Consider the following 25,926-nt stretch of genomic DNA (forward strand, 5'->3'; position numbering starts at 1 on the left):
ATGGCCCATTTTCCCAACCATCGTGGATGGATGTACGACCGTTGTTATAGTGGAAGGAGAGGTTTGAAGGAATCATTTGTCATTGGAGTTGAAGAGTTCGTGGAGACGGCTCGACGATATCAATATTATGCCCTTGATGGAGGGATTCGATGTCCATGCATGAAGTGCGAATGTACAAGCATTCTGAAAGATGAAGTCGTCAAAGTTCACCTTTACCAAAAAGGGTTCATGCCTAATTATACGGTCTGGACATTTCATGGTGAAGAAATTCCTTCGACCTCCACTGCAGCTGAAAAACGACTTGCATCAGGTTCGAATACTGTTGTACATACATGTGAGATAGATCAATTTGCCTACATGCAAGAGATGGTCGACCATGCTCTTCGTCACCATGCTGCAGAAGCAGACGATAGTCATGATGAAGAGCCTCCAAATGAAACGACGCAGAGGTTTTACAATTTACTGACAGAGGCAAATCTACCTGTATTTGAAGGTTCATCTGAGTCAAAATTGTCAGTGTGCATTAGACTCATGGCTGGCAAATCTAATTGGAACGTTCCCATTCAAGCAGTGGACTTCTATACAAAACTGATGTTAGATTTGACACCACCAAACAATTTGATGCCGAAGAATTATTACCAAGCCAAAAAATGTGTTTCAAAGTTGGGATTGGATGTGAAGAAGATTGATTGTTGTGTTAATGGATGTATGTTATTCTATGACAATGACAGTGGCAAAAATGATGCAATGTTGGTGGAATGCAAGTTCTGTGGCTCACCTCGATATCAGACAATGCATGCTGGACGGAGGCAAAAAAAACCAATTCCATTAAAGTCCATGTTCTACTTACCTATAATTCCAAGATTACAAAGATTGTTTACTTCAATGCAAACAGCAGAACACATGACATGGCATGATGGTAACAAAACTCCGGGACTTTTGCGTCATCCTTCTGATGGTGAAGCTTGGAAGCACTTCAATCGTAAACATCCATCCTTTGGTAGTGAACCGCGTAACGTCAGACTTGGTTTATGCTCTGATGGGTTTACCCCGTACATTCAGGCGTCTGCATCACCGTATTCATGTTGGCCCGTGATAGTTACCCCATACAATCTACCACCTGAGATGTGCATGACAAAGCCTTACATGTTTTTATCGTGTATAATACCAGGTCCATCTAATCCCAAATCATTGATTGATGTTTACTTGGAGCCTTTGATTGATGATTTGAAGAAGTTATGGAATGGTGTTTGGACGTATGACGTTTCAAGGAGGCAAAATTTCCTTATGAGGGCAGCCTTGATGTGGACTATTAATGACTTCCCAGCGTACGGCATGTTATCTGGTTGGAGCACACATGGTCGATTAGCTTGTCCACATTGCATGGAACATACAAAGTCATTCCAATTGAGTCATGGCCGGAAAAGTAGTTGGTTTGACTGCCATCGACGGTTCTTGCCCATTGATCACCCCTTTAGAAGAAACAAAAAGGCATTTCGAAAAGGACAACTTGAAACGGATATGCCCCCGCCAAAGTTGACTGGATCACACGTGTGGAGAAGAGTGAAAGACTATCCAAAAGTGACTGAATCTGGTCAGAATAGGCTAGAAGGGTTTGGGGAATGGCATAATTGGACTAAAAGAAGCATATTCTGGGAACTTCCCTATTGGAAGGACAACTTGCTAAGACACAACATCGATGTCATGCACACAGAAAAAAATTTCTTTGACAATGTCTTCAACACAGTCATGGATGTTAAAGGTAAGACAAAAGATAATGAGAAAGCAAGAAAAGATTTACCTTTGTATTGTGGACGAAAAGACTTAGAGTTGAAGGCACAAGGTAACGGCCGATTATTTAAACCAAAAGCAAATTACACCATGTCAAAAGACGAGACAAGAATAGTGTGTGCATGGATCAAGGAGCTTAGAATGCCAGATGGATATGCTTCTAACTTGTCCAGATGTGCCAATGTTCAGAACGGTACTATTCAAGGGTTGAAGAGTCATGATTGTCATGTATTCATGGAGACTTTCATCCCTCTTGCGTTCAGTTGTTTGCCAACACACGTGTTACATCCACTGATAGAAATCAGTAACTTCTTTAAAGATTTGTGTTGCACGACACTAAAGGAAGATTCCCTTAAAAAGATGGATGAAAATATCCCGATTATTCTCTGCAAATTGGAAAGAATATTCCCTCCTGCATTCTTTGATTCAATGGAGCACATTGCAATACATCTTGCATATGAAGCTTGGCTTGGGGGACCCGTGCAGTACAGGTGGATGTATCCCTTTGAAAGGTTTATGGGAGAATCCAAACGCTCAGTTAAAAATAAAGCTAGAGTGGAAGGCTCAATTTGTGCAGCTTACTTGCACAGAGAGACAACTTATTTTTGTTCACATTATTTCAAGAACTTCATGTTGTCCCCCACTCATGTCAGAAATGAAATGCAATGGCAAGTTGAACGACGTGAAGGTGCATTATCAGTTTTTCGACAAACAGGCCGTCACGCAGGGAAAGAATTCACTCACTGGTTAACTGATGCTGAATTCAACTCTGCTCATGTCCATGTCTTGATCAATTGCAGTGAAGTAAAGCCGTACCTTGAGTATGTCATCATCCATCTCTAATCTATCAAACGGTTTAATTGTTATACACTAATGAATTTCATTTGTACCAGCTCATTTGTTGTGGCTGAGCAAGTCGCAGAAGGAAACACTTCTGCTAGAATACACTCAGAGTTTCCGCATTGGTTTAGAAATCAGGTCCGTAGTTTTTCCTACGTTTAGAGCAAGGTAAATTTGACCATTGCTTTTATAATTTTGTTACTACCTTTGTAGGTTTTTAATCAGGCATTAACTCCCACGGTTCAAGAGTTAAGACATCTCTCCAATTGGCCAATGAGATGTGTCAAAGAATGGCACACTTACTTCATCAATGGTTACAAATTCCATACACATGAATGGTCTAAAGGAAATAAAACATCAAATTGTGGCGTGTATGTCAAGGGCCTAACAGAGGGGTCTTATGATGATTTCTACGGCATCATTCATAAAATATATGAGTTAGAGTACAACAGCACTACTTCTCCAAACAGAGTGGTACTCTTCTATTGTGAATGGTTTGATCCTTCTAGAGCTGGTACTAGAGTCGATCCACGCTTTAATATTGTCGAACTGAACCAGAGATTAAGATATGGGCCTTTTGATCCTTTCATTCTACCATCTAATGTGAGACAGGTTTATTATGTGTCATATCCACCATTTCGCAATATTGACAAGCGTGGTTGGGCCGTAGCAATACAAACGAAGCCTAGAGGTCGCATAGACTCAAATGAAGTTGAGGAAGATGTAGCCTACCAACTTGACCAAATGTCACAACCACAAGAAATTATCGAAGTTGAACGTATAACCGCATTGGTCGACCCTGATGGTGATGGAGATGAATTAGAAGCAACAATACAAGGTGATGAAGAACAAGAGGAAGAAGAAGAAGAAGAAGAAGAAGAAGAAGAAGAAGAAGAAGAAGCAAATGAAGAAGAAGAAGAAGAAGATGATGATGATGATGATGACGATGAAGAAGAAGAACAAGAAGAAGAAGACGATGATGAAGATGAAGATGAAGATGATGATCATGATGACGATGATTGAATGTTGAACATCTATTGTAGCAAATTGGACTATCATTTCATTACCATTATCTAAAATACCATCTTTAAGTTGTATGCAATTACTTGTACATTGACTTTGAAAACAATTCATCCTTCTTTATTTATTTATATTTATTCGCTTTGTTTGTAACCATTTCAATGCAGTAATGACAGGACAAGGTTCAGAGCGTCCTGATAAAGGAAAAGGGGTAGCAAGGCCTACAAAGAGGCAACGACAGACACCAAAGTATGTACTTAGGGTGCCTGCTAGACTACCTACCCCTGCTCCCGGTAGTTCATCATCTGTGGGGCCTCCTCCTACCCCTATTATACAGACTCCTACACCAGCAGTAGACCCCACTCCTCCTCCTCCTGCAGTACACCCTTCTACTACCATTGCAGTAGACCCTTCTCCTCCTCCTGCAGCACACCCTTCTACAACCCCTGCCACAGACCCTCTTCCTCCTCCTATTATTGCCACCCCCACTCCTCCCCCTATTGTTATTACCCCTACTCCTCTCTCTGACCCTACTTCTATACCTTCCTCATCTTCTGTACCTCCTTCTGAGACCGTCACACCACTTGGTGATCCAGATTCAAGTGGTGATGCTGAAGATCTTGACCCGCCCCTCCATGATCGACCATGGATTGAGCCCTATGGTAAAGGGTAAGTTTATAATCTGTTGATATCATTTGATGTTTAAACCATATTGTAATTGAAATGAGTTTTGTTATGCAGGTTTATTCCATCTAGGGTTGCTTCCCAGGCCATCACACGTTCAATAAAGCAACAGTTTTTAACTCCATGGCCTACTTGGGGAGCAATACCTAAGGACGACAGGAAGCCATTCTGGCAGCGCTTTCAGGTGAGCAATCTATTACACTAATGTTGGGAATATTTTAGTGTGTTCTGTAATCAATGTTTGTTCTCTTTAATGTTACAGATGAAGGTGCAGTGGAAACCTGAACATGAAACTCAGATACACAGAAATTTCCACATGAAAGCATCTCATCGGCTGTCAGAGATGTTTAGGGATGCCCGGAATGCAGCACAGCGCCCTAACTGGCTGGGTGAGCACATTTGGAACTCTTTACTGGCCCATTGGAATACAGTAGAGTTCCGCAATAAGTGTGCCAAAGCCCAGCGGAACAGAGCGTCTGAAAGGGGTGGCACCCTACATACTGGTGGGTCGATCACCATTCATGAGCATGCCATTCGTATGGTATAATCTCATTACATAACTTTTTCTTTCATACACAAGTTATGTATATTGTATTTCATATGTACGCTTGTAATTCTTAATTATGTTACAGGCACAGGCTCTAGGACGGGCGGTCCATGTTGATGAGGTCTTTGCACAGACTCATGTTCGGAAGGGAACTAATGAATTTGTTGATGAAAGATCTCGGAAGACTCATGTAAGCAAATAACACTATTACTAATTTTTTATTTCTGTTATACTGTCGTTCTCTGACATTGCTTTTAATGTTTCAACAGGAAGACTTTTCTACGAGACTTTCACAGGTTAGATCTGAACATGAGTCAGCTCCTACACCGGATGATGCCAGTAATGCAGATGATGACATCCGTAGGACGCAGTGCTGGATCGACACCGTTGGTGGGAAGAAAAAGGGACGAGTGTATGGTGCGGGACAGCTTGCTGCAAACTATACAGCATCCAGAGGAGGTACTCTGAAGCACCAGCCTTCTTCTTCCACCAGTACTCCTGACGAGGTTCTTCAACTCAGGCAGGAACTCCATCAACGTGACCAGGAGCTCACTGATCTCAGAGCAGAGTTTTCAAATTTTAAGGCCCTGGTCATGACTGTCTTGCCTCAAACCTCACAGGACGTACAAAATATCCCTCCCACCCAATCACGACCGTCCTCATCACCTGCTGCCACTCAGCAGCCCACTTCAGTCCAACCCTCATCAGTCCAACCCACACCAGTCCAGCCATCAATAGAGGAGCAGGATGATGAAAATCATTCTGATGATAGTTATGTACATTATTAGGTTTCATTTTCTTATTACTTGTTAGACAAACATTTGGATATTAGAACATTTTGAGTTGATATCATTTCAATGTTAGATGTACTTACAGACTTTGGATGTTACAACATCCTTGTGTTACATTGTTTTATGTTTGAACTATAAATACATTATTTATACATTAATGGATGTCCTGTGGATTATTTGATGTGCCTTGGATATTGATCATTGATTGGATCTTTGAGATGCACATTATGCATGTTTGTATGTGTTTGAAAATTGTTATGCAGGTCTGTTTGTAAATTAAATTTGTTATACAGGTCTGGGTTGCAGAGGGAAAACCATTTCTCTAAAACCTGCTCTGCATTTTACCGAAGGCTTTTGCCCTTCGATAAATGCCCTCGTCTGGCCATTACCGAAGGCTTCCGCCCTTCGGTAAATACCCTCGAATGCTCATTACCGAGGGCTTCTGCCCTTCGGAAATTACCGAAGGCTTTCGCCCTTCGGTAATTACCGAAGGCTTTCGCCCTTCGGTAATTACCGAGGGCTTTCGCCCTTCGGTAATTACCGAAGGCTTCTGACCCTCGGTAATTACCGAAGGGCAGAAGCCCTCGGTAATGGTTAGCGACAAGGGATTTACCGAAGGATTTTTGGCCGTCGATAGGCCTTCGGTAAACGTCCATTATCGACGGCTTTTGGCATTTTCCGAGGGCTTCTGGCCTTCGGTAATGCCCTACTTTTTTGTAGTGTCGGTCTTACACCAAGCGCTCGTGCTGAGTAGTGCTCGGTCTTACACCAAGCGCTCGTGCTGAGTAGTGATCGGTCTTACACCAAGCGCTCACACTCGTTCTTTTATAATCTATCTTGAAGAAATAGCGTTCGTTCAACTTCAATAGAGTTCTCTCTCTACCGTGCTCGGTCATTTATTGGCATTCAGTGTTCTCAATGCTAAACTCAAATAAGCTAAGTATTCACAAGCGTTCGGTTTCTTCATGTGAATTCTTCTAAGTATTATTCTTTGAATGTCTTGAAGTGTCTATATCTATTGGTTCCGACCTAGAGCCTTAGTACTCGACATGGTTTTTCGGTGTTCGGTCTCTCAAGAGTCAGTTCATCTAATTGGCTCACTTTGTAAGTAACGTTCGTCCTAATAGTTCTCTTGAGATATGATTGTACTTGGTTTCTTTCTCAAACCGATAATAATCCTCTCGGTCTTAATCTATTCTGAAACTGGAGATCTCTCATCTCGTTCCAAGTGTTCATTCTTGTTCTGAGTAAAAGCTTAACGTTTGGTATTTGGTACCTTTATGATTTTCGAACGAATGGTTTAATTAAGATGATTTATAATGAAAGATGAAAAGAATGTGATATGAATTGAAATGTTGTGGATTATGGACGAGCGTTCCGGAGAGGAATGACTCATGAATGTATATTGGATTTGGTAAAGTATAAATGTGGGCATGCTAAGCTGACGGTTCATCCTGATGTTCCGTGATTACTTGTCCTCACGTAGAGGAGGATAAGTCATGTGTGGGAGCGGTAGGAGGTCCTAATCCTTATGGTTAATTTGGACAGATAGGACTAACCTCGGGTGGCAGCTGTTGAGGGTATCCCAGTTACTACATCACCCGGGTGCACGAACGTCTGTAGCTACACAGATTTCATACAGTCCGGACAGTCAGTCTAGTATTAGGCTTTGAATGAAACGTATGATGAAATTTATCTTGTGTGTTTGTTGGTATGAAATGTATGTTTATACATGAATTAAATTATATAAGCTCACCCTGTGTTTTCCTGTCTTGTCTGTTTTGTACGTTCGTCTTTGTCATTGCAATGATCATTCGTTGTGGATGTGAGCAGAAGGAGATGAGCTGCTGGAAGAGGCGTTGGAAGAAGAAAACCTAGTTGAAGTAGAAGTTAAGACCGAACAGTAGGACGTTCGGTCAGTAGTTTTGTATGATAGTAAGGTGATCGTTCGATCACCTTCTCCTTTTGTTTTTCCTTGACCGTTCGGTATAGACTTTTGTAAACCGTTCGGTCAGGATTGCTTATCTTGTACAATTTAAATTTGTAACTCTTTTTGTAAGGTCGTTTGGCCATAACCGTACGTTCTCTTTAATGTAAGACTGAGTTGTAATATTGCTAAATGTGAATATTCTACTATATAGTTTTAGACTGTATTTTTGGGATGTTACATCATTCCTCCAAAATTTCTTAAAATGAAATGAACTCCATCATCTGAACATGAGGAGTTTTTCCAAATAAGAGGAAATTTTAGAAACTTGTCTTTAAAGATCTTATTCCGAAAGGTTTTAGTAGGGGTAAAAGACTAGTATTTATCTTTTCATTATGACAAAGTTCATTGTAGATAGTTTTTTTAGTATAAAAATCTTTACAAAAATTAAAAAGGTAAATAGTCCCTCAATAATATTTTGTTTTAGTACAAGGAGAAAAAGAATACAGTTTTATTAAAATATTTGTAATTGCATCAATTAATTATTTTTTTTCAATAAACACATTTGATAATTGTTAAATATTAATGTGTTTAATTATCTTATTCGTTAATATAATTCATACAAAATTAATGTAATTAAATTTTCTTGTAAAGATTTAGAACATAATATTTTAAAAGTGAGAATGGTTTAAAAATACTAAGCATTAATTATTTTAATATTTAAAGTTCTAATATAAATAGTTTTTTTATAAACGAGTTTCGTAATTTTAAAACATAATATTTTATTAGAAATTACTTTTCTAAAGTTTTTTGACTTCTCTTTAAGGGTTCTTTTTCTTTCTTCGTCTAATTGAATAAAGTATGATTAATTCTTGCAATGAGTTCTTCAAATTAGATTCATCAGTTTCTTCTTTCGTGTAAGTTAAGTTTAAGCTCTTTTTTCTTAGACTTTTTCTGTTATGTATTGCATGTGAGCATTCTTCCACACTAGGGAAAAAATCGCATTTTGTGACTGGTAAAAATGACCTATTATGACTGGTGGCCTGACATCATAGTTTTGAGCATCATGATAGGTCTGTGCCTTTTATGACGTAGTAGAAAATTATGTCATAATAGGTTAAGCGTATTATGATGTACTTTCTGTCACCTATCATAATAGGTTCAGTGTATTATAACAATTTTTCACTTATCAGTCATAATATAGCGAATATATTATGATATAGTTGGATTTACCTATCGTAATATGTAGTGTTTTATGACATAGATTTTTTCACCTATCATAATATGTCGAATATATTATGACAATTAATTGTTCACGTATCATAATATATGCTTTTTATTACATACATTGTTCACCTACCATAAAAACTTGTTTTGTTAAAAAAAATTCATTATTACATTTGACATTTCTAATCAATTCACAATTAATTTCTTGTATTATTGTCTCATGAATCAATTTATAATAAATATAACATGAAATGCACATATTCAATTAAACTAACATAATGAAATTCATTTCAAACACTAAATTGTCTAATAATATTTAATACATAATTTGTACATCAAACCATATATTAAATCCAAATATAACATTAACCTACACTACATTGTAGTCAAGTTTCTACAATTTACTAACACTTAAAATAAAAGAAGCCCACTTGGTTCTAATGTCTTCAATGTCTGGAGCTTCCATTGGAGATGAATCATTAAAGATCTACAAATAAAATAATTAAGTTAGAACAATTTTGTAATGAACAATTAGGTAAGTATTTAGTTACTTTCTTAATCTCTTATTCCATGAATCAATAATGTTTGTACAAATAATGGTGTGCATGTGCTTCATCACGTAATACCCATACTCATTGCTGCCCAATTGATGTCGACACTGCAAATTAAATACAAATAATCAAGACTCATTCAAACACTAGCTATAACCTTTGTACCATGTAGCTTTGATCAATTTTGGTAAACCAACAAAAACCCAAATTCCACAAAAACCAACAAGCCAATTCCTCATAAAAATAGCAAAATCACAAAATACAAAACAAATGTCAACTTCTCTTACATTAGGTATCATTATTTGCATCTTCTTCCTAGATACAGATGGAATACCCCGCAACCTTGAATGAGCTTCCAAAGACCTACAAAAGGTAGACATTCATTATATCATTATAATCATATAGAAAGGAAACAAAATAGAAAGGAAACCTTAGGCCTCTAAAATATTTTTGATGGACAATATGTTAGCTTTTTTATGCAAGGAACATAAGAGAACTACAAGAGAACAATCCAGAACAATTACTAGCAATTGCCAATGACCCCTACAAGTGACAATAATATTAATTAAAAATAACTTTTAAATTAGTTACCAAGAATTCAAAATTATTGTACTTACTTATGCAAGTAAGGTGCTAAATAGAACTTTTTACCAGCTTTTTCAAACATCCCTATTAAGTATTTTTGGACCTCCTCGAATTTATTTCCTACACTTTGAATGATAATAGGGTCAAAAAAATCCATAGATAGTAGCATTCTTTCTCTCGATGCAGAGGTGATGTAAATATCTTCAATATGAACAAATAATGTTATAATCAATACATGAATGCAATATGAGAGTATTTTCACAGTTTGTGAAGGTTGAACTTACAAATTCCAAACTTGTAGAACTGTTGTAAAGAGAAGATCATTACCAATGATAATTTCACAAATATCCCTATGACATATAAATAAAGTGGTGGTAGTAGTCTTGCATGTCAGTTCAGGAGGCATATCTACCTCAATAGTTTTATTCCCATTGTCACTACCGCTGCACCAAGTTGTTGTAGAGAAGACAATTGTGGTTGTGGAGGTGTAACAATGTTTGTCTTCTTAGAAATGTCCTACATTTGACCACAAAATAAGTCTAATAATATATGCATCCAAATACAAGAAATACATAAGTAATTAAGGTAAGTATGAATAACAATACTTACTAAAATTGGCTTTGCCAATCTGGATGGCCAGATGATAAAATTCCCTAGTGCTTGTTCCACTATTTCAACCTCGTCACTAGGCACAGGAACGTGAGCAGAAAAATCTTTAATATCTACAACCACCACTCGCAACATATCATCTTTAATAGTCTCATGGTAGATGGTGCTTCCCAAATTATATATTTTGTATAAAATGAACAATTATTAATATCATATCCACTCTAACATATGACATCAAAGTTTGGCTCGCATGCTAATCTATTCCAACACATAAAGATCATTTGCCCCAATCTTGTAAAATTTGTCTACACATAGAGATCAAGAAAGAAACTCTTGCAAGTGTAATTGAAAATTGAGGGTGCACAAGTCCCCATTAGGCACTACATTAATTATTTGCTTGCTTGAGGCTGCAGTACCTTCAACATTATAATTAAATTGTTTATACAATCTAAAAAGTCATGCAACTAGCTTAACAATCTCATGAGTCACTTAATCTAGTGTTAAAATACTTCAATATAAAATTTCAAAACTGTGTCTAAAGGATTCATCATATATAATAAAGTGTATCAAAATAAAGGCATGAAGATAATGGTTAAGGATAGTAAGTATCTAACCTCAGGTAATCTGACAGCAAAATAATTTATATAATCTCACCCGATGTTCTTAACAATATTGTTTAAGAGATAAAGAGACGACAATTTTGTATCACTTGGAACTTGGAAAGTTATTAACTTGTTTCAATTACACTATACATTTTTTTTTGTAAATTAAAAAACACAATGACAAGAATAAGATTGCCACGATAGATGCAAACAAGGAAAACAGCTAAAAGCAATGTAATCCATCTTATAGAAGTGAGTAGTTAGTGAAGAGACGAAACTGAGATAGACCACCTAGAAGAAACCTCACTCCTGTGAAGCCCTAGCAATGTGTGACTTGCACTCTTCCCTCACAGTCTCGTCATTATCCTTTAAGCGGCTGAGATCAATGACCGGAAGCTAGCATTCCTCGGCGGCCACCAGGAGACGGCGTGGAGGCGTGTCGTCGATGGGGTCGACGCTCCAAATAGAGTGCGCGCGTGGAGCCTTCGATACATGTAGGGTTTCCAGATGTGGAGGCGATGAGTGTTCTGTGCTCTAGGATGAGAGAAAAAATACGAGATTGGGAAGAAATGAAATGCGGACGAGAAACAAAAGCTCTGCGGAACGAGATTTCAAAGAAATGAAATGGGGAATGTTGTGTTGTGGGACGACGAGATTGAAAGAAGTGAAATGAAAGAGGGGTTTTGCACCTATTATGATAGGTGTTTTAATATTTATCATAATATGTTTTCGATAACTCCCTAGTTTTGTACTTTTAATTGTGTTTAGAAGTCTAGGATAGCATATTTTTGTCTTTAATTTTGTAGAATTGGATTAGTTTTAGGTTTTTTCTTAAATTCTTTAGTTTTGTGTAATTGTAGTTAAAAATAGGTTTTTAGGTGTAATTTTTAGTAATTAGAAAATTTTATTTTTTTAGAAAATCTTTAATAAAAACCTTTCTTTTTAATTTTTGGATTTCCTTTTCTTTAATTTGGTATTGATTCTTTTTCTTTGATGTAGATATAAATTGAGCTGTTGTCACCAGAGAAATTGAGCTGAAGTGGGCCGTTGAAGGTTGTTGGCTGATCAATTGGGCTGACCTGCTACACTGCTGCTGATGCTGCCACACTTAGGATATGCTACCGATTTGCTGAATTGAGCCGCTGGTGTACTTAGCATTTGGGTTGCTTGCGTTTACACTGCATTATCGCTGCTGGTCTAGTGAAAATGCATTGGAATGGGCTTAAGTGGAACGGTGATTTTTGGTGGCTGAAGCTGCTTTAGGGGTTCCTGGGTTGTGCAATTCATTTGAAGAAAACAATGTCTCGAGCAATTATCAATTGGGAGAGAAAAGAACCCACGAGAGTCAGGGCTTGTGCGGGCAGAGAGCAAAGTAATGTGAGAGGAAGGAAGCTCCTAGTGCTTGTGCCACTGATCAGAAGCTCGAGGAAGACGAAGCTCGAGCACGTGATGAATGTTGATAGGTGAGAAGCTCAAGTTGATCGGAGGGCTGAGAGTTGTGAAGCACGAGGAAGAAAGGGAGAGTCGTCTGATGGGAAGCATGAAGCGTCAAGAGGTTTATTCCCATTCCCCTTTCCCTCTTTACTGATGAACCCTATATAAAGGGGTTTTCTTCATGTAATTACAGACATACACACTTTACTTTTCACTAAAGTTCTCCATTCTTTAGATTAGGGTTTTACTCGCTTTTGTAGAGTAGGTTTCCGTTCTTCTTGCGTTTAACTGAAAACTCACGGTGGTGACAGCCCGTGGTGGCTTCGATTGCGTCTCGTTCGATACCTTTTTCTTGTACTCTTAATTTCTCGTTAATAAAATGTCTTTTTCATTGATGTGTTTCTGTTGTGTCTGTTTTGTGATTCTGAGTTTGATTTTGTTTAGTTTTTATGTAGTGTTTCTCGTTTTACACTGAGAAAAATGATTTGGATTTTGTACCTCTGCAACTCTATGGTTCCTTTGGGAATTATATGACTCCACAACGAGCATTTTTTATCAAGATGTCTTCTTGAGTCAGAGATGAGTCCAATGCATAAAGATTAATTCAAATTTGTATTTCTTTTATCATATTTAGATTTGCATTTATTGAGAATGAGTAGAAATTACCACTGTAAGTTCTGAAATATGAACTATAAGACCCTGTGATGGGCTTACTTTAGTTAGAATGTCTTTCTGAGTGTAATTGAAACTTTATCCTGGATCATTTGCACATTTAAATTCTGTTTGTGAATTTTAGATTGATGAATAGGCAAATGAACATTGGTTGGACAAATTAGTGGAAAGAGTCAAATGAGGTTCTAAAAAATGACCTAGAATACCCTGTATTGGGATTCACATTATCAGGATGTCTTCCTGAGAACTCTAAGCACTCTTTTATTCGCTTCAATGTGCATTTCACCTATGACTTCAATTCTGCTTTTGAGATTGTTATATTTCTTTTGATTAGTGAGGATTTAGGTATTGTTTCTTCATAGTTTAGTTTTCTGTTATTTGGAAATGTTATAGATTTAGGATTTATTTTCCTTTAGTTGTTATTTGAGAAGGTTCAATTTGTGAATGATAATAATGATGTTGATAATGTAGGTTATTTTTTTACAAGTGCTTAGACTAGAGTTGGTTCTGATTCATGAGTTTCTTCCCTGATTATTTGCTTTTGATCATTAGTTTTAGGTGTTTCTTGTTGACATTTCTTTACTTTAGATTATACATATGTGTCTGCAACATTTAAGTTCAGTTACTTCATATATGAGCATATTCATTTGGCTTTTAGGATTTGTTTAACTTTTAATTTCCAATTTGAGTTGCTTGTTTACAGTTTTAGTTTTATGTCATTTTAGTTGCATGTAATTCTCATATTAGTTTAATTTTTGTTTCTGTTTTAGGTAGTTTAGAGTTCTATTCTCATTTCTTTTCTTTTATTTCAAATTACATTTTATTTCTTTATTTTTCTTTTAAATAGATTTGATTTCTTTACTATTTTCTTTTTAAATTTCTTTCCCCACTTTGCAGTAGTTAATAGTTAGTAAATAATACAAGATTTAATTCCACGCTTTAAGCTTAATTAGTCAAGTCATTAGATTGATACCTATGTTGTCCCTTTACTACATTAGTGGGAAACTTAGTTTGTTCTGATTTATTGCGACCAAATATCAGTTTAACAGTTTTTTTCCATAATTTTCATTTTGTCATCGTGTCCAACTTATTATGATAAATGACCTTTTACCTGTCATAATATATGTAACTTTTATTATGAAAATGTCACCGCTGCACCTATTATGATAGGTTTCTTAAAATACATCATAATATATTTTAGTTTTATTTCAAAAATGCCACTAGTTAATGTATTATGATAGGTGGATTTCACCTATCATAATAGCCCGTCATGGAATCCTCTTTTTCCACTAGTGCCACTTGCATGCGTCTTTTTAATATCTATGAGTCTTTGTTGATAAGTGATAATAATGGTATGTCCTGATCCTTCTTGTGGCATTATATGTGTAGATAAAGCATCTTGCAAGTTGAAAGGAGTTTTGCTGGTTAAGGTCTTGTGAGCTTGAAAGGATTTGGCATTCCTTATAACAAGTTCATTTGTCTCTTAGGTAAGGAAGCTAATTGCGCTATTTTTAAGTTATAAATAATTTGAAATTTCAAATTTTATAATCGTATGGTGAATTGATTGAATGATTGATGTGTGTGATGAGTATGATCTATTGAAATTATGGTTTGAATATTTTATCCTTGAATATTGCAAGTTTGGACTTGGTTTTGTGAGTTTAAGAGAGTTATAATATGGACAATTGGCCAAGTGGCAAGAGTTTTCATGTTTAAAAAGGTTTTGGAACTAATTCAAAGAGAAAGGAATACCATTTTGATCAATTGAACATGTATAAATTCCTTTAAAAACACAAAATACAAATAGCGACAATAGAGTGACATTGAACGTCCTATTTTGCGAATAATAGCGTTGAGCGGTGTCAGGGTCATGCTGAGCACCTAGTTTTGCGAATAGTTGGGCGTTAAGCGGCTTTAAGGTGCTATTGAGTATCCTCCTTGTACTGCATGTCTATAACATTTTAGCTCTGCGGTACCTAACGTAAAAAAGTGTCTCTAAGCACCCACTTTTGCGAGAAGAATGACACTGAGCACTAGGACCATTGCTGAGTGCCACCTTTTGGGAAAGGTATGACACTGGAGGTCAAGACTGTTGCTGAGCGCTACCTTTTGCAGGAAGTCTAGCATTGAGTGCCACTTTTGAGTGTCAATGTGTATATGTAGATTTATTTTCTTCTTGGCTGGTTGAGATTGATTTAAATGAACTTTAAGTATGTTTGTGAGTATGATGGCTTTGTATGGAAATGAGGGTTTTGTTTGGAAATGTTTGGTGATGGTGTTGAGAGAATTTTAAGGAGAAATTCTTTGTGGTGATGATCATGGTGTATGCATTGACAATGAGGGTTTAGTAAAAATGTATCTTAATATACTACCAACCATTCAACTCATATAAAGAGGAATGATGAGAGAGAGAATGACAATAGGTCCTAATTACTGGATTTTTTTGTCCTAAGCGCGAAAAAGATTAACCTTGTGAAAAATAGAATGATAAGACCTATGTTTATGTCTATAGAATATGAATATCACTATAAATACATGCCTACAATAAAAATTGAAATGTTATAACATTATTTTATCATTTTTAAGCTACTAAAATTAGAATGTTACATTTTATACTAAAACAATATTTTTTTTATTGAATTAAAAATTAAATATGTCAACACTCATTACATCTAAATCATTATTTACCCAAATTATAAAATTAGTATTTTTTTATTTTATTTTTCGTCCTCTTGTATCTCCTTAATCCTTGCAAGAGTTGAAAGTGTAAAATATTTAGAATGCCAATAACTATTTTGAATTCTGTCAAGACCTTGCTTTTTTAATTCTGGCTTATTTTTTCTTCAATGCCTCGGTTTATTTAATGCTAATTTTTTTAGACAACGTGTAAGTTTTCAAAAACAAATTTTCTTTGTTTTTCACATTCCATCATTAGAAGAAATAAAAAATAAAGAATTTAAGGGAAAAAAAATGATGACATATCACATTAGTAGTTTATGTTATAAATTCAAAACACTTTCAATATATTTTATTTAAGTTTTTAAATGATTTTCTTTTAGTTATAATAAATTAGATTTAATGTTAATGTACACACTTGATCCGGACCTTTCATGTCCCTTTTGAACATGATTCTCATGTCCTATTTGGAACATGATTCTCATTTTCCCTTTTGAACATGTTTCAAGACTGAAAAAGAAATACCAAACCTCAAATCAACAATAAATAATCATAAATCAAGAAAAAAAAATCATATGGGATAAGTTAGAAACATTATTAAAGTGGAGAAGGAAGTGAAATGTGAAATAATGTAAATCCTCTTCTTCAATTGATATTTATTATTTTATATATTCCTCAATATAATTGTGCAAATGAATACCTAGTAACACTTCCAAGTGTAAAAGAGAAGCAACCAACTCTAATTAATAAAAGTCATAGAATATGATTATTTTTAAGTTTACTTGACTATTATAATATCATAATATATCATACTGTAGTAAAAAAAAGAGTTTTTTAAATTACAGTTTTTTAATAATAATAATTTATTATTATTTATAAATTATAATCACTAAAAAATAAATGATAATAGATTATGATTATTAAAAAAATCGTAATTTATAAGGAACTAATATACTACAATTTTTGTCAGGAAAAGGTTTTATATATCTAAGAAGTTTCGAGTGATCTAAGTCAAACACAGTTTCATATTTCTCACTATATATTTTCTAACAAAACAGCCCTCTTCCTCATAAATCATTTGGAAACATAGGATTACAAAAATAGCTCCTTTGTTTTTCTAGACACAACATATTTTTCATTACAGAAAAATCATTAGAATTACGGGCACCAAGTTTTTCAAGTAATTATGGATATCTAAAATAGAACACAATATATTATTATTGTTAATGTGAGCGTAACATTCCAATTTAGTAATCTAAAACTACTAAAGTAAACATTACATGAATAATGACAAAACAAAAACTACAGATTTGGTGAATAAAAATTTTCTCATGAAGAAAACAAATAACTACCTATACATAAGCTTCACTTTCCCCCTTCAGTTGCTCTAGCTGAAAAGACTGCATCCTTAAGCTCACATCATTAAGGTGATCATCGCAAAAGAGAAACAACATACAAAGATATACCACAGAAAAACAAGGCTAAGCTAGTGTAATTTAATATTCATGTGGAAATACAATTCAAACAAGCAACTAAGATACTCATACAACATGTGTAAAACATATAAACATATATTGACCAACCACTTTGACTTGACTATTCGGACTAGTATGAATATGTAGCTTGAGGCCATTCGTGCACCCGTGGGTGTAGTAACTAGAAACCCATCAGCTACCACACGAGGTTAGCCCGTTATCACTCACCGTAGGACCCCCCTCGGCTAGGGCCTCCTGTTATTCTCACGACATGACTTACCCATCTGTACTTGAGAATTGGTAATCATTAGAATGTCAGGATGAACGCCATGAATTTCACTGTCCATATTCATACTTTACCACCACCTTGATAACCAATCAATGAGACATTCCTCCTTGGAATTCTCTTTCATACCAGTTGGAACATTATACCTTATTTGAATATTAACAAAATTTTTCATACATAGTAGATCAATGCAACTATAATAAGCAAACAGAGCCAAACAGTGAAATCAATATTTAAAGACCAAATAACACTTCGTAGTAGAAGATTGAACAGGCAACAACATAGCCCCTGAGTACGACTGAACGGTCAATGACCAGTCAGACCTAAGCATAGGCCGAACTCAGTTAAGGACCGAACGCTAGAATACTGTCAAACACCGGGTATAAGACCGAGTACTTAGACCATACTGAACACCAGGACAAGGCCGATTTCTAAAACTAGACCAAACACTGGTACAAGACCGAACATTAGTGTAAAACTGATCAATAGTACAAAACCGAACAGTCATTAATGGTAAGGTTCATCGGAGGCCGAACACAGTTAAGACCTAACCTAAATAATAAGGTCGAGTACTACTATGAGACCGAACACTAGAGTAACCGAATCACCAGAGCTAAACTGAACACTTATAACTTAGACCGAATACTAATGTAAGACCCATGACTAAGGTTAGACCGAACCCTAGTAGAAAACCGAGCACTACTAAGAGACTGAGTGCTAGTACAAGACCGAGCACTACTAAGAGACCGAGTGCTAGTACAAGACCGAGCACTACTAAGAGACCGAGTGCTAGTACAAGACCAAGCACTATTAAGAGATTGAGTGCTAGTACAAGACCAAGCACTACTAAGATATCAAGTGCTAGTACAAGACCGAGCACTACTAAGAGACCGAGTGCTAATACAAGACCGAGCACTACTAAGATACCGAGTGCTAGTACAAGACCGAGCACTACTAAGAGACCGAGTGCTAGTACAAGACCGAGCCCTACTAAGAGACCGAGTGCTAGTACAAGACCGAGCACTACTAAGAAACCGAGTGCTAGTACAAGACCGAACACCACTAAGAGACCACTCACCCACCTAAGACCGAACGATCATGAACGGGTAAGACTCTAAAGAGACCGAACCCAGTTAATGACCGAGTACCTGAACATGGCCGAACGGCCAATCAGCGCATGGCCGAGCGGTCAACAGTGCATGGTCGAGCGGTCAACCGCGCATGTTCAACTTTCTGCATAATTTTGCAGAACTTCTGCAGAATGATGAACACGCTAGACTTTACCAAAACTAAACATTTTTCCCAACTTCTAATCCTCCAGACTTGTATCATATATCAATTACATTATTTTAAGGGTGTTAAAACCTTTCTATACATTTTCTAAAGGGTCTGCTACCAGATTCACGATCCAAAACAACATCATCATCAACTTAAGGTCTCAACTTCAATTCTACTGGTTTTTGGCACAGTTTGAGTGACTTAGGGTCTTTAACAAGTCCTAAATATCTTACCTAAAATCTTTCCACTGACCAATTTAACGTCTAACCCTAAATTCCCATTTTCACTACCCCACTTCCTCAAAATTCACTGTAAGACAGTACCAGTAACTCAGCATAAAATCAATTCAACATGATAACAAATTTTAACAGCTCATACAAGCAATACCGATCACCAAAATCACTCAATTACATACGCATCAATCTTCAAAACAACAGTTACATACACAGTAAATTCATCAATTAAATTAACTAGCTTCCCTTACCTCTAACCGAACAGGACAACTTCTACAACCTTAAAAAAATTGCTTACTCTTCCAGGAAATTCTAAGAACACCAGTTCTAAACGCTAAACCAAACGGTGAAACAGGAAGCCCTTGACGCCAGGATCACTTAGGTGCCTCCTGATCGTCGAACAAATGAGTCACCGGTGAGAATTTCTAGAGAGAAGGGAGAGAAAGAGTAGAGAATAATGTTTTTAGAGAGATAGAAAGTATTTAGATAAGCGTTTTAAATTCTTATTTATACGGTTGACTTATATTAACACAAATGCTCGGTCTTGTTACTTTAATACATCTATCTACTCTTAACAGGCTATTTTCTCGATTCTTAGAGAATGTTCGTTATTTTTTTTATATTGGTTTATTAAATTTAAAGTAACAGTTAGAGTTATATTTTTTTACGATATTTATAAAATAATTTTGTAATTTATTTTAGTTTTATTAATAATATATTTCAATTAGTGATATGTAATACTAAATAATTTTGGTAAGAGTTAAAAATTAATATATATATTTTTTATTATTTTAAAAAATAATTAAATTTTTGATTAATTTTTTTTTAATATTATTTTTAAAGTATTTGAAAAGGATAGTTGTGTTATAACTGTTTTAGAAAATTCTAATTAGATTTTATATTTTAATATTTTTTAATAAATTATTATGCATATTGTTTATCTTTATAATAATAATATTATAATATATTAATATGTTGGGATGGTTATGTGTTATATGTTTTAGAAAGGTATTACGGTTTTAAAATCATGACTTTGTATGTTTTTTTATTGTAATTTTAATTGTTTTGAAATTATATTGACACTTTAGTAAAAATTGTGTGAAATTTTAATACGATTAGTTATGTTTATTTATATTTATTACAATATATTTTTTATTTACCTTTTTATATGTAATTTAATAAAACAAATTAATGTATTAAAATGTGTATTATAGTTTACAAATTTAATTTTAGTATTGATTTGAATAAATAAATATGAATATTTAAAATGATTAATTAAGTCAATTTCCGAATACATCAATATTTAATTTTACTAAAAGAATTACTTATTCTTTCCAACAATTTCATAAAATTAATCTTGTAATGATAAACCTTATGATCATTAAGTCAATTTCCGAATACATTAAGATACTTATTTCCTATTTAAACCTTTTTCACAATACTGCTTATGAGGAGAAGCTGTTATAAAATCAATTATTTCTTTTTTCAATAAGTAATAACTTTTCTCATTATAATAATGAATAAACTTCTAATTACTATAAAATCTCATAAAATATAATCACTAAATGATTTTATACTAAACTCACTTCCCTTTTAACATTAAACAAACTAGCAACGTACCATAATCAAAATGAAAAGTCTGCAATGGTTGACATTGAATTCATGTTTTGAAGCTTCTGGTTCAATTTATACACCAGATGAGCATAAGTTAACAAAATCCTCATCAATGGACAATTTCAAGGCTCTCCTAGTGCAAAAGGGCTGCCCTTTTTCATACTAATACATCAAAATATCAGTTTTCATTTTCAATACTTAGTGAGGTTTGTAGTCAACCCAAATCCAAATGGAAAGAGAGGATCATAATGTTTATCACCAACATTCATTGGGAGTTGATCCACTCTCTTGAACCATGTTCTTGCCAGCTTCCCAGTGAATTCATAGTCACCATAGAGAACATCGGCAACACCTTGACCTTCAGTTCCAGGAAGCCATGCAGCCACAAGTGCATCGATTTTTGATAGATATGGCTGAATCACAACTGGGCGGCCACTGATGACAACAACTACACATCGAATGGCCACACATACATTGGTGATTGTACTTGGACCAGGCTCAGGTATAGTTAGATTCAAACTGTCACCAAATGTTTCAGCATAGGTGGGTTCTCCCACAACAACAATGGCATAGGAAAATTTGTTTGACTTAACGAAGTTCGCATCAGGATTTTCATTGAAGACAACTTCAGTGGCAGGGTCCACAGTTTGTTTCACAGCACTGAGGATGGTTGTACCTGCGAGCAAAATGAAATTCTATCAGATTCTACAACTCCAACAGAAAGAAACTATAAGTGGCTTATATGATATGAATGCTTTTATGTCATGCCGGCCCTTGCAGGATTGAAACAAGTTCAGAATAGATATTTGAAAAGTAAATACAGATCATGATTTTAATATGCAACTTACTGCGTGGAAGTGACTAGTGAAATTATAGGATTTATGATTTCAAGAACAGAATGAAGTAATGAAAGGATAATGCTATTATACTAGACATACAGAAAAATGATACTGATTATGTGAGATAGAAAATACAAAGTAATCACCCTTACTTTTATACTAGTAATCTAGTATTAGTCTCTTCTTCATATTCTGACAGTAACATAAACAGGATTCTAGATTTGTGTCGTTTTAGAGTATTTTGGCAGACACCAACGTTAAACTTACTGACTTACCTGAAGTGAGATTCTTGTCACTAAGTCCCTGCCAGGTAATTGTCCATCCTCCACATTGGTAGCCCAAATTGTCAGCATGACTTCCTGCTACCAGTATTTTTGCAGACTTTTTGGGAAGAGGAAGCAGGGGCTTCTTAGAAGATTTACCATTCTTTAGCAACACAAGGGATTTCCTCACAGCTTCCCTTGCTAACTCCCGGTGTTCCTGTTTACACATGAATGGTACTCCATCAAGAAACAAACTCTTTCCACTTGAAATGCAGAAAGAACATGCGCATTTGTCCAAAGGATAATAGTCTCAAGAAAATATACCTGTTTACCCAGTTGGTTTACAAGGCTTGGATCAGGAAGTGGATTTTCAAATAACCCCATGACAAATTTTACTCTTAAGATTCTTGCCACGGCATCATCAATCCTGCTAATTGGGATAATATTGTTCTTTACTTGACGGGTCAATTCATCAATGAACTCAGTGTAGTTGAAGGGAACCATAATCTGATAAATAATGAAACAGTTAACTAAAAAGTAAATAACAATACTAAATTCTCATGATGAAAAGCCACTTTATATAGCTTTATTTTACTCTTTCGAAGTGATAATAAAATTTACCATGTCAATTCCAGCACTGACACCAGCTTGAACAGAGTATGAATAGTTGGCATGAGGTGGAGAGGTGATCCGGTCAATACCCTGCCAATCTGATATGACAAAACCCTGAAAGGTAGGAAAGAAGCGCGTCACATGAAGCATTTCCATTCATTTATATTTTCTACATGTTTTGACTGGTTCATGTCAATATTAAAATCATAGGACTGAATACAAATTTTTACCCTGAAACGTAATTTGTTCTTGAGGTAACCAGTGATAAGTTTTCGGTTAGCGTGCATTTTCACCCCGTTCCAACTAGAGTATGAGATCATTACTGTTGAAACACCCTTGATAATAGAGTTATAGTATGCTGGCATGTGAATGCCAAGCAATCCATTGTAATTGATCAATGTGTTGTTCTCATTGATACCTTTGTTTGTGCCACCATCTCCCACATAGTGCTTGGCGCAAGCTGCAACCTTGTTCCTGGATCAAAGTAATTAAAATGAGAAGAAGTTTTTGTTTCAAGTGTCAACAAAAAAATATTGATGAAGTTAAATGAGGAATGCTTAAGAATGTGTCCCCACATTGATGGCCAGAGAAAATGCATGAGTTTAACATGTGATATCCATATTCTTAGAAGAAAAAATATTGATAAGTCTGAACATATGAGGTTCAAATTCTCAACAAAATGATTGATAACAACTAATCAAACTCACAGACAGATATGCACTGAGAAGATAAAACTGTTATTTGATCATTTGATTGCTTTATGTTGCAGTACAGTATGTATGAGAAACACATTGCATGCAGGTTTAGTGGCCAAGGCCTCTTCTAAACCTTCAATTTTCAACTAAATAATTCAAAATAAAATCCTATATTTTTGGTACATGAAACAATAAATGGTTTGGATGCAAAAGAAAGTAAACCCAACCATCAAAATGGTTAAAAGAATCCAAATGTCTAGGATCATCCATTATGTTCTGTAATGCACACAGCAAGGTCTGCCATTAAACCAAAACATTGTATTGTTCTCAATGAAACTGATCATGTGCCACGTGAAAATGAATTTTCAAGTATTGATAATGCTATTTCTTTTAGAAAGGAGCAACAGTAGTTAAACTTTTATCCAAAAAAAAAAGCAATTTAAGCAAGAGACATTATGAAAACGTATAAATTGACAATGCTGTCACCAAAAACATAAAAAGGAAAGTCAAACGAATTAGAAGTTATAAATTTCAGTAAAAAAGTAGGCCCTCGGTAGAATCAATATGAAGACTAACTAGAAGCATCCAACATTTGTGCTTTATGAAGTTCATATATACAAATTTCAAGGACAACCCATTTATATATTAATTGTATTCTCAATAAAAAAAAACTGCAACATTTAACCACAAACAAAAATCTTACTTTCCAGCAACAAAGGGAACTCCCTTGACGGAATTGGCAGGGATATCTCCTTGCAAGCCAGGTATAATCTCAGTCATAGTTCTAACAACTCTATAGTCTTCACTGTAGCTTTCATAGCAACGTCCCCATCTTGGATCTCTGCAGACCTGTGGATGAATCAATTGAGAACATGTTATGTCAGCACACATATAAGTGTTGTATGTGGTCAAAACATTTAAATATTGCTCATTTACCGCAATACATGGAGCAAAGACATATGGAATTCCTGTTGCTCTAACTTCAAGAGCAGTTGCATCACCAATCTTTTTTATGAGCACTGGATCCCTGTTAAACAGTAGATCTCATTATCATAAAAGAACAAAATAGCATTCATTTTAAAGATCACATGTACAACTATAGCTTCCACCAGGATTACTTTATTAGTAGTTGGAAAACCAGATTCTCCGATCAAAATTAACAACTATAACTTCATGACTTGTTATTGTCATTTGTCCCTCTTTCTTTTAAAACCATTTCATGACTATTCTTTCTGTTCTAGCACATGCATAAACTTGCCTGGTAACTCCTAACCCAACATTGTGAGGGAAAATTGTAGCATTGTAGACATTGTTGTGGCCATGAACTGCATCTATTCCATAGATCATCGGAATTCCAAGGCGAGTAGACAATGCTGCTTTCTGCATCTCATTCACCATTTTCTGCCAAGTCTCAGCAGAAGCCTTTGGTGCTGGAACACTGCCTCCCCCACTGAGCACACTCCCTGTTCATCAATGACAACATGCACAGAGATTTCTTTAACAACAAAAAATCCAGCACACACTCAGATACAAAAAACAGTACCAAGCGCTTGATTTGGTTACGGATTTGATGAGAAACTTTCAGTGCTTACCAATGAAGTACTTCTTTATCACATCGGGAGTAGCAACTTCCCTTTCAATCTGTGTCATCTGGCCTATCTTTTCTTCCAGACTCATTCGCTTCATTAAGTCACTGATTCTGACATTAAGTGGCACCTTAGGGTCTTTATACTTCAAATACTCTGCCTCGGAAGATGAAACCAGACAAAACAGCAGAAGAAGACCCACAAAGGGTGTTGAATATCTCCCCATTTTAAAGCTTCAACACTCAAACCTATATGCAATCTGCACATAGCAAAAGGGATCAGAAAACTGGAAAATAACAACACCCCATTTCAACTCCTGAATGCCGAATAAAACAGTAGCAGAAAGACATTAAGACACACATGAACTCGAATCTTCTCAACCCACCAATAACATGTGAACCACATTACCATAACAAGAATCAAGCAAGAGCAAAACAAACTTGCCCTTTAAAAATCAGTAGCAATGCAGAGTATAGCTACTAAATAAGCTCAACATGCAAAACCAATTACCATAAAAAACCACCAAAAAAACTAGCTTTTACCTAGAGAAAGAGCTCAATGAAGAACAACTCAAGCTCTAGACACATAAAGATCTAAACTTTAGTGTCCTGTGTACCCCCACTCTTTAGTGCTGCTAAATAGAGAGAGGGAAGCCATTAAGAAGAGAAGCAGCCATGGTCCCACCTCTCAATAGCATCTTTCTTTGTTGTACATAACTATTTTCTTTTCTTTTTTATTGTTATTCTTGTAATTATTTTAACAAATGCTAAATTACAATATTAATCTCTCATTTATTTTATAATTTGAAATCAATCTTTTAAGTTGTGTTTATAGGCTTGTATTATTTTATAATAGCTTAATTAATTACCTTTTAAAGTTTGTCTTTATCATCCAAAATATTCAATTTCATGATTTTATTTAAGAAAAGCCGAATTCAGTATCGTTTAATATTTTTTTATCTGTTTATTTTAGAAATGCGTGTTGGTTCAACAGAGGGATTTGCGTTCAAATTCCGGAAGTTGATTCGTTTTTAATTTGTTAATTTAATACAAAAAAACTTCATTTTATATTATTTTCCCAAAAAATAAT

General features: G+C 35.3%; 2 protein-coding genes across 2 annotated transcripts; one reads left to right on the top strand and one right to left on the bottom strand.

The window, feature by feature from the left end:
• Positions 1 to 5,854, top strand: LOC148194081 (uncharacterized). Its single transcript, XM_088097721.1, has 6 exons — positions 1 to 310; positions 3,819 to 4,320; positions 4,393 to 4,519; positions 4,598 to 4,876; positions 4,968 to 5,072; positions 5,152 to 5,854. The coding sequence occupies exons 1-6, from the start codon at positions 1 to 3 to the stop codon at positions 5,668 to 5,670; spliced, it is 1,842 nt and encodes a 613-aa protein (XP_087953847.1). The 3' UTR covers positions 5,671 to 5,854.
• A 15,001-nt stretch (positions 5,855 to 20,855) lies between these two features.
• On the bottom strand, positions 20,856 to 25,523 carry LOC124847093 (uncharacterized). The gene is made up of 10 exons (XM_047324486.2): positions 25,380 to 25,523; positions 24,844 to 25,096; positions 24,510 to 24,714; positions 24,188 to 24,278; positions 23,955 to 24,100; positions 22,787 to 23,030; positions 22,566 to 22,670; positions 22,269 to 22,451; positions 21,957 to 22,161; positions 20,856 to 21,518 (listed from the first exon to the last, which is right to left on the bottom strand). The coding sequence occupies exons 2-10, from the start codon at positions 25,061 to 25,063 to the stop codon at positions 21,034 to 21,036; spliced, it is 1,884 nt and encodes a 627-aa protein (XP_047180442.2). The 5' UTR covers positions 25,064 to 25,096; positions 25,380 to 25,523; the 3' UTR covers positions 20,856 to 21,033.
• Positions 25,524 to 25,926: the final 403 nt, after the last annotated feature.

This window comes from Vigna umbellata, chromosome 8 (assembly GCF_029865625.1).
Source record: "Vigna umbellata cultivar VRB3 chromosome 8, Vumbellata_1.0, whole genome shotgun sequence".
Taxonomy (NCBI): Eukaryota; Viridiplantae; Streptophyta; class Magnoliopsida; order Fabales; family Fabaceae; genus Vigna; species Vigna umbellata.

Coding starts and splice junctions, on each gene's coding strand:
- LOC148194081 (XM_088097721.1), top strand. CDS start 1: ATGGCCCATTTTCCCAACCATCGTGGATGGATGTACGACCGTTGTTAT. Junction 4,321..4,392: donor ATTGAGCCCTATGGTAAAGG/GTAAGTTTATAA, acceptor TTTGTTATGCAG/GTTTATTCCATCTAGGGTTG. Junction 5,073..5,151: donor AAAGATCTCGGAAGACTCAT/GTAAGCAAATAA, acceptor ATGTTTCAACAG/GAAGACTTTTCTACGAGACT.
- LOC124847093 (XM_047324486.2), bottom strand. CDS start 25,063: ATGGGGAGATATTCAACACCCTTTGTGGGTCTTCTTCTGCTGTTTTGT. Junction 24,715..24,843: donor GATAAAGAAGTACTTCATTG/GTAAGCACTGAA, acceptor ATTGATGAACAG/GGAGTGTGCTCAGTGGGGGA. Junction 24,279..24,509: donor GTTGGGTTAGGAGTTACCAG/GCAAGTTTATGC, acceptor ACTGTTTAACAG/GGATCCAGTGCTCATAAAAA.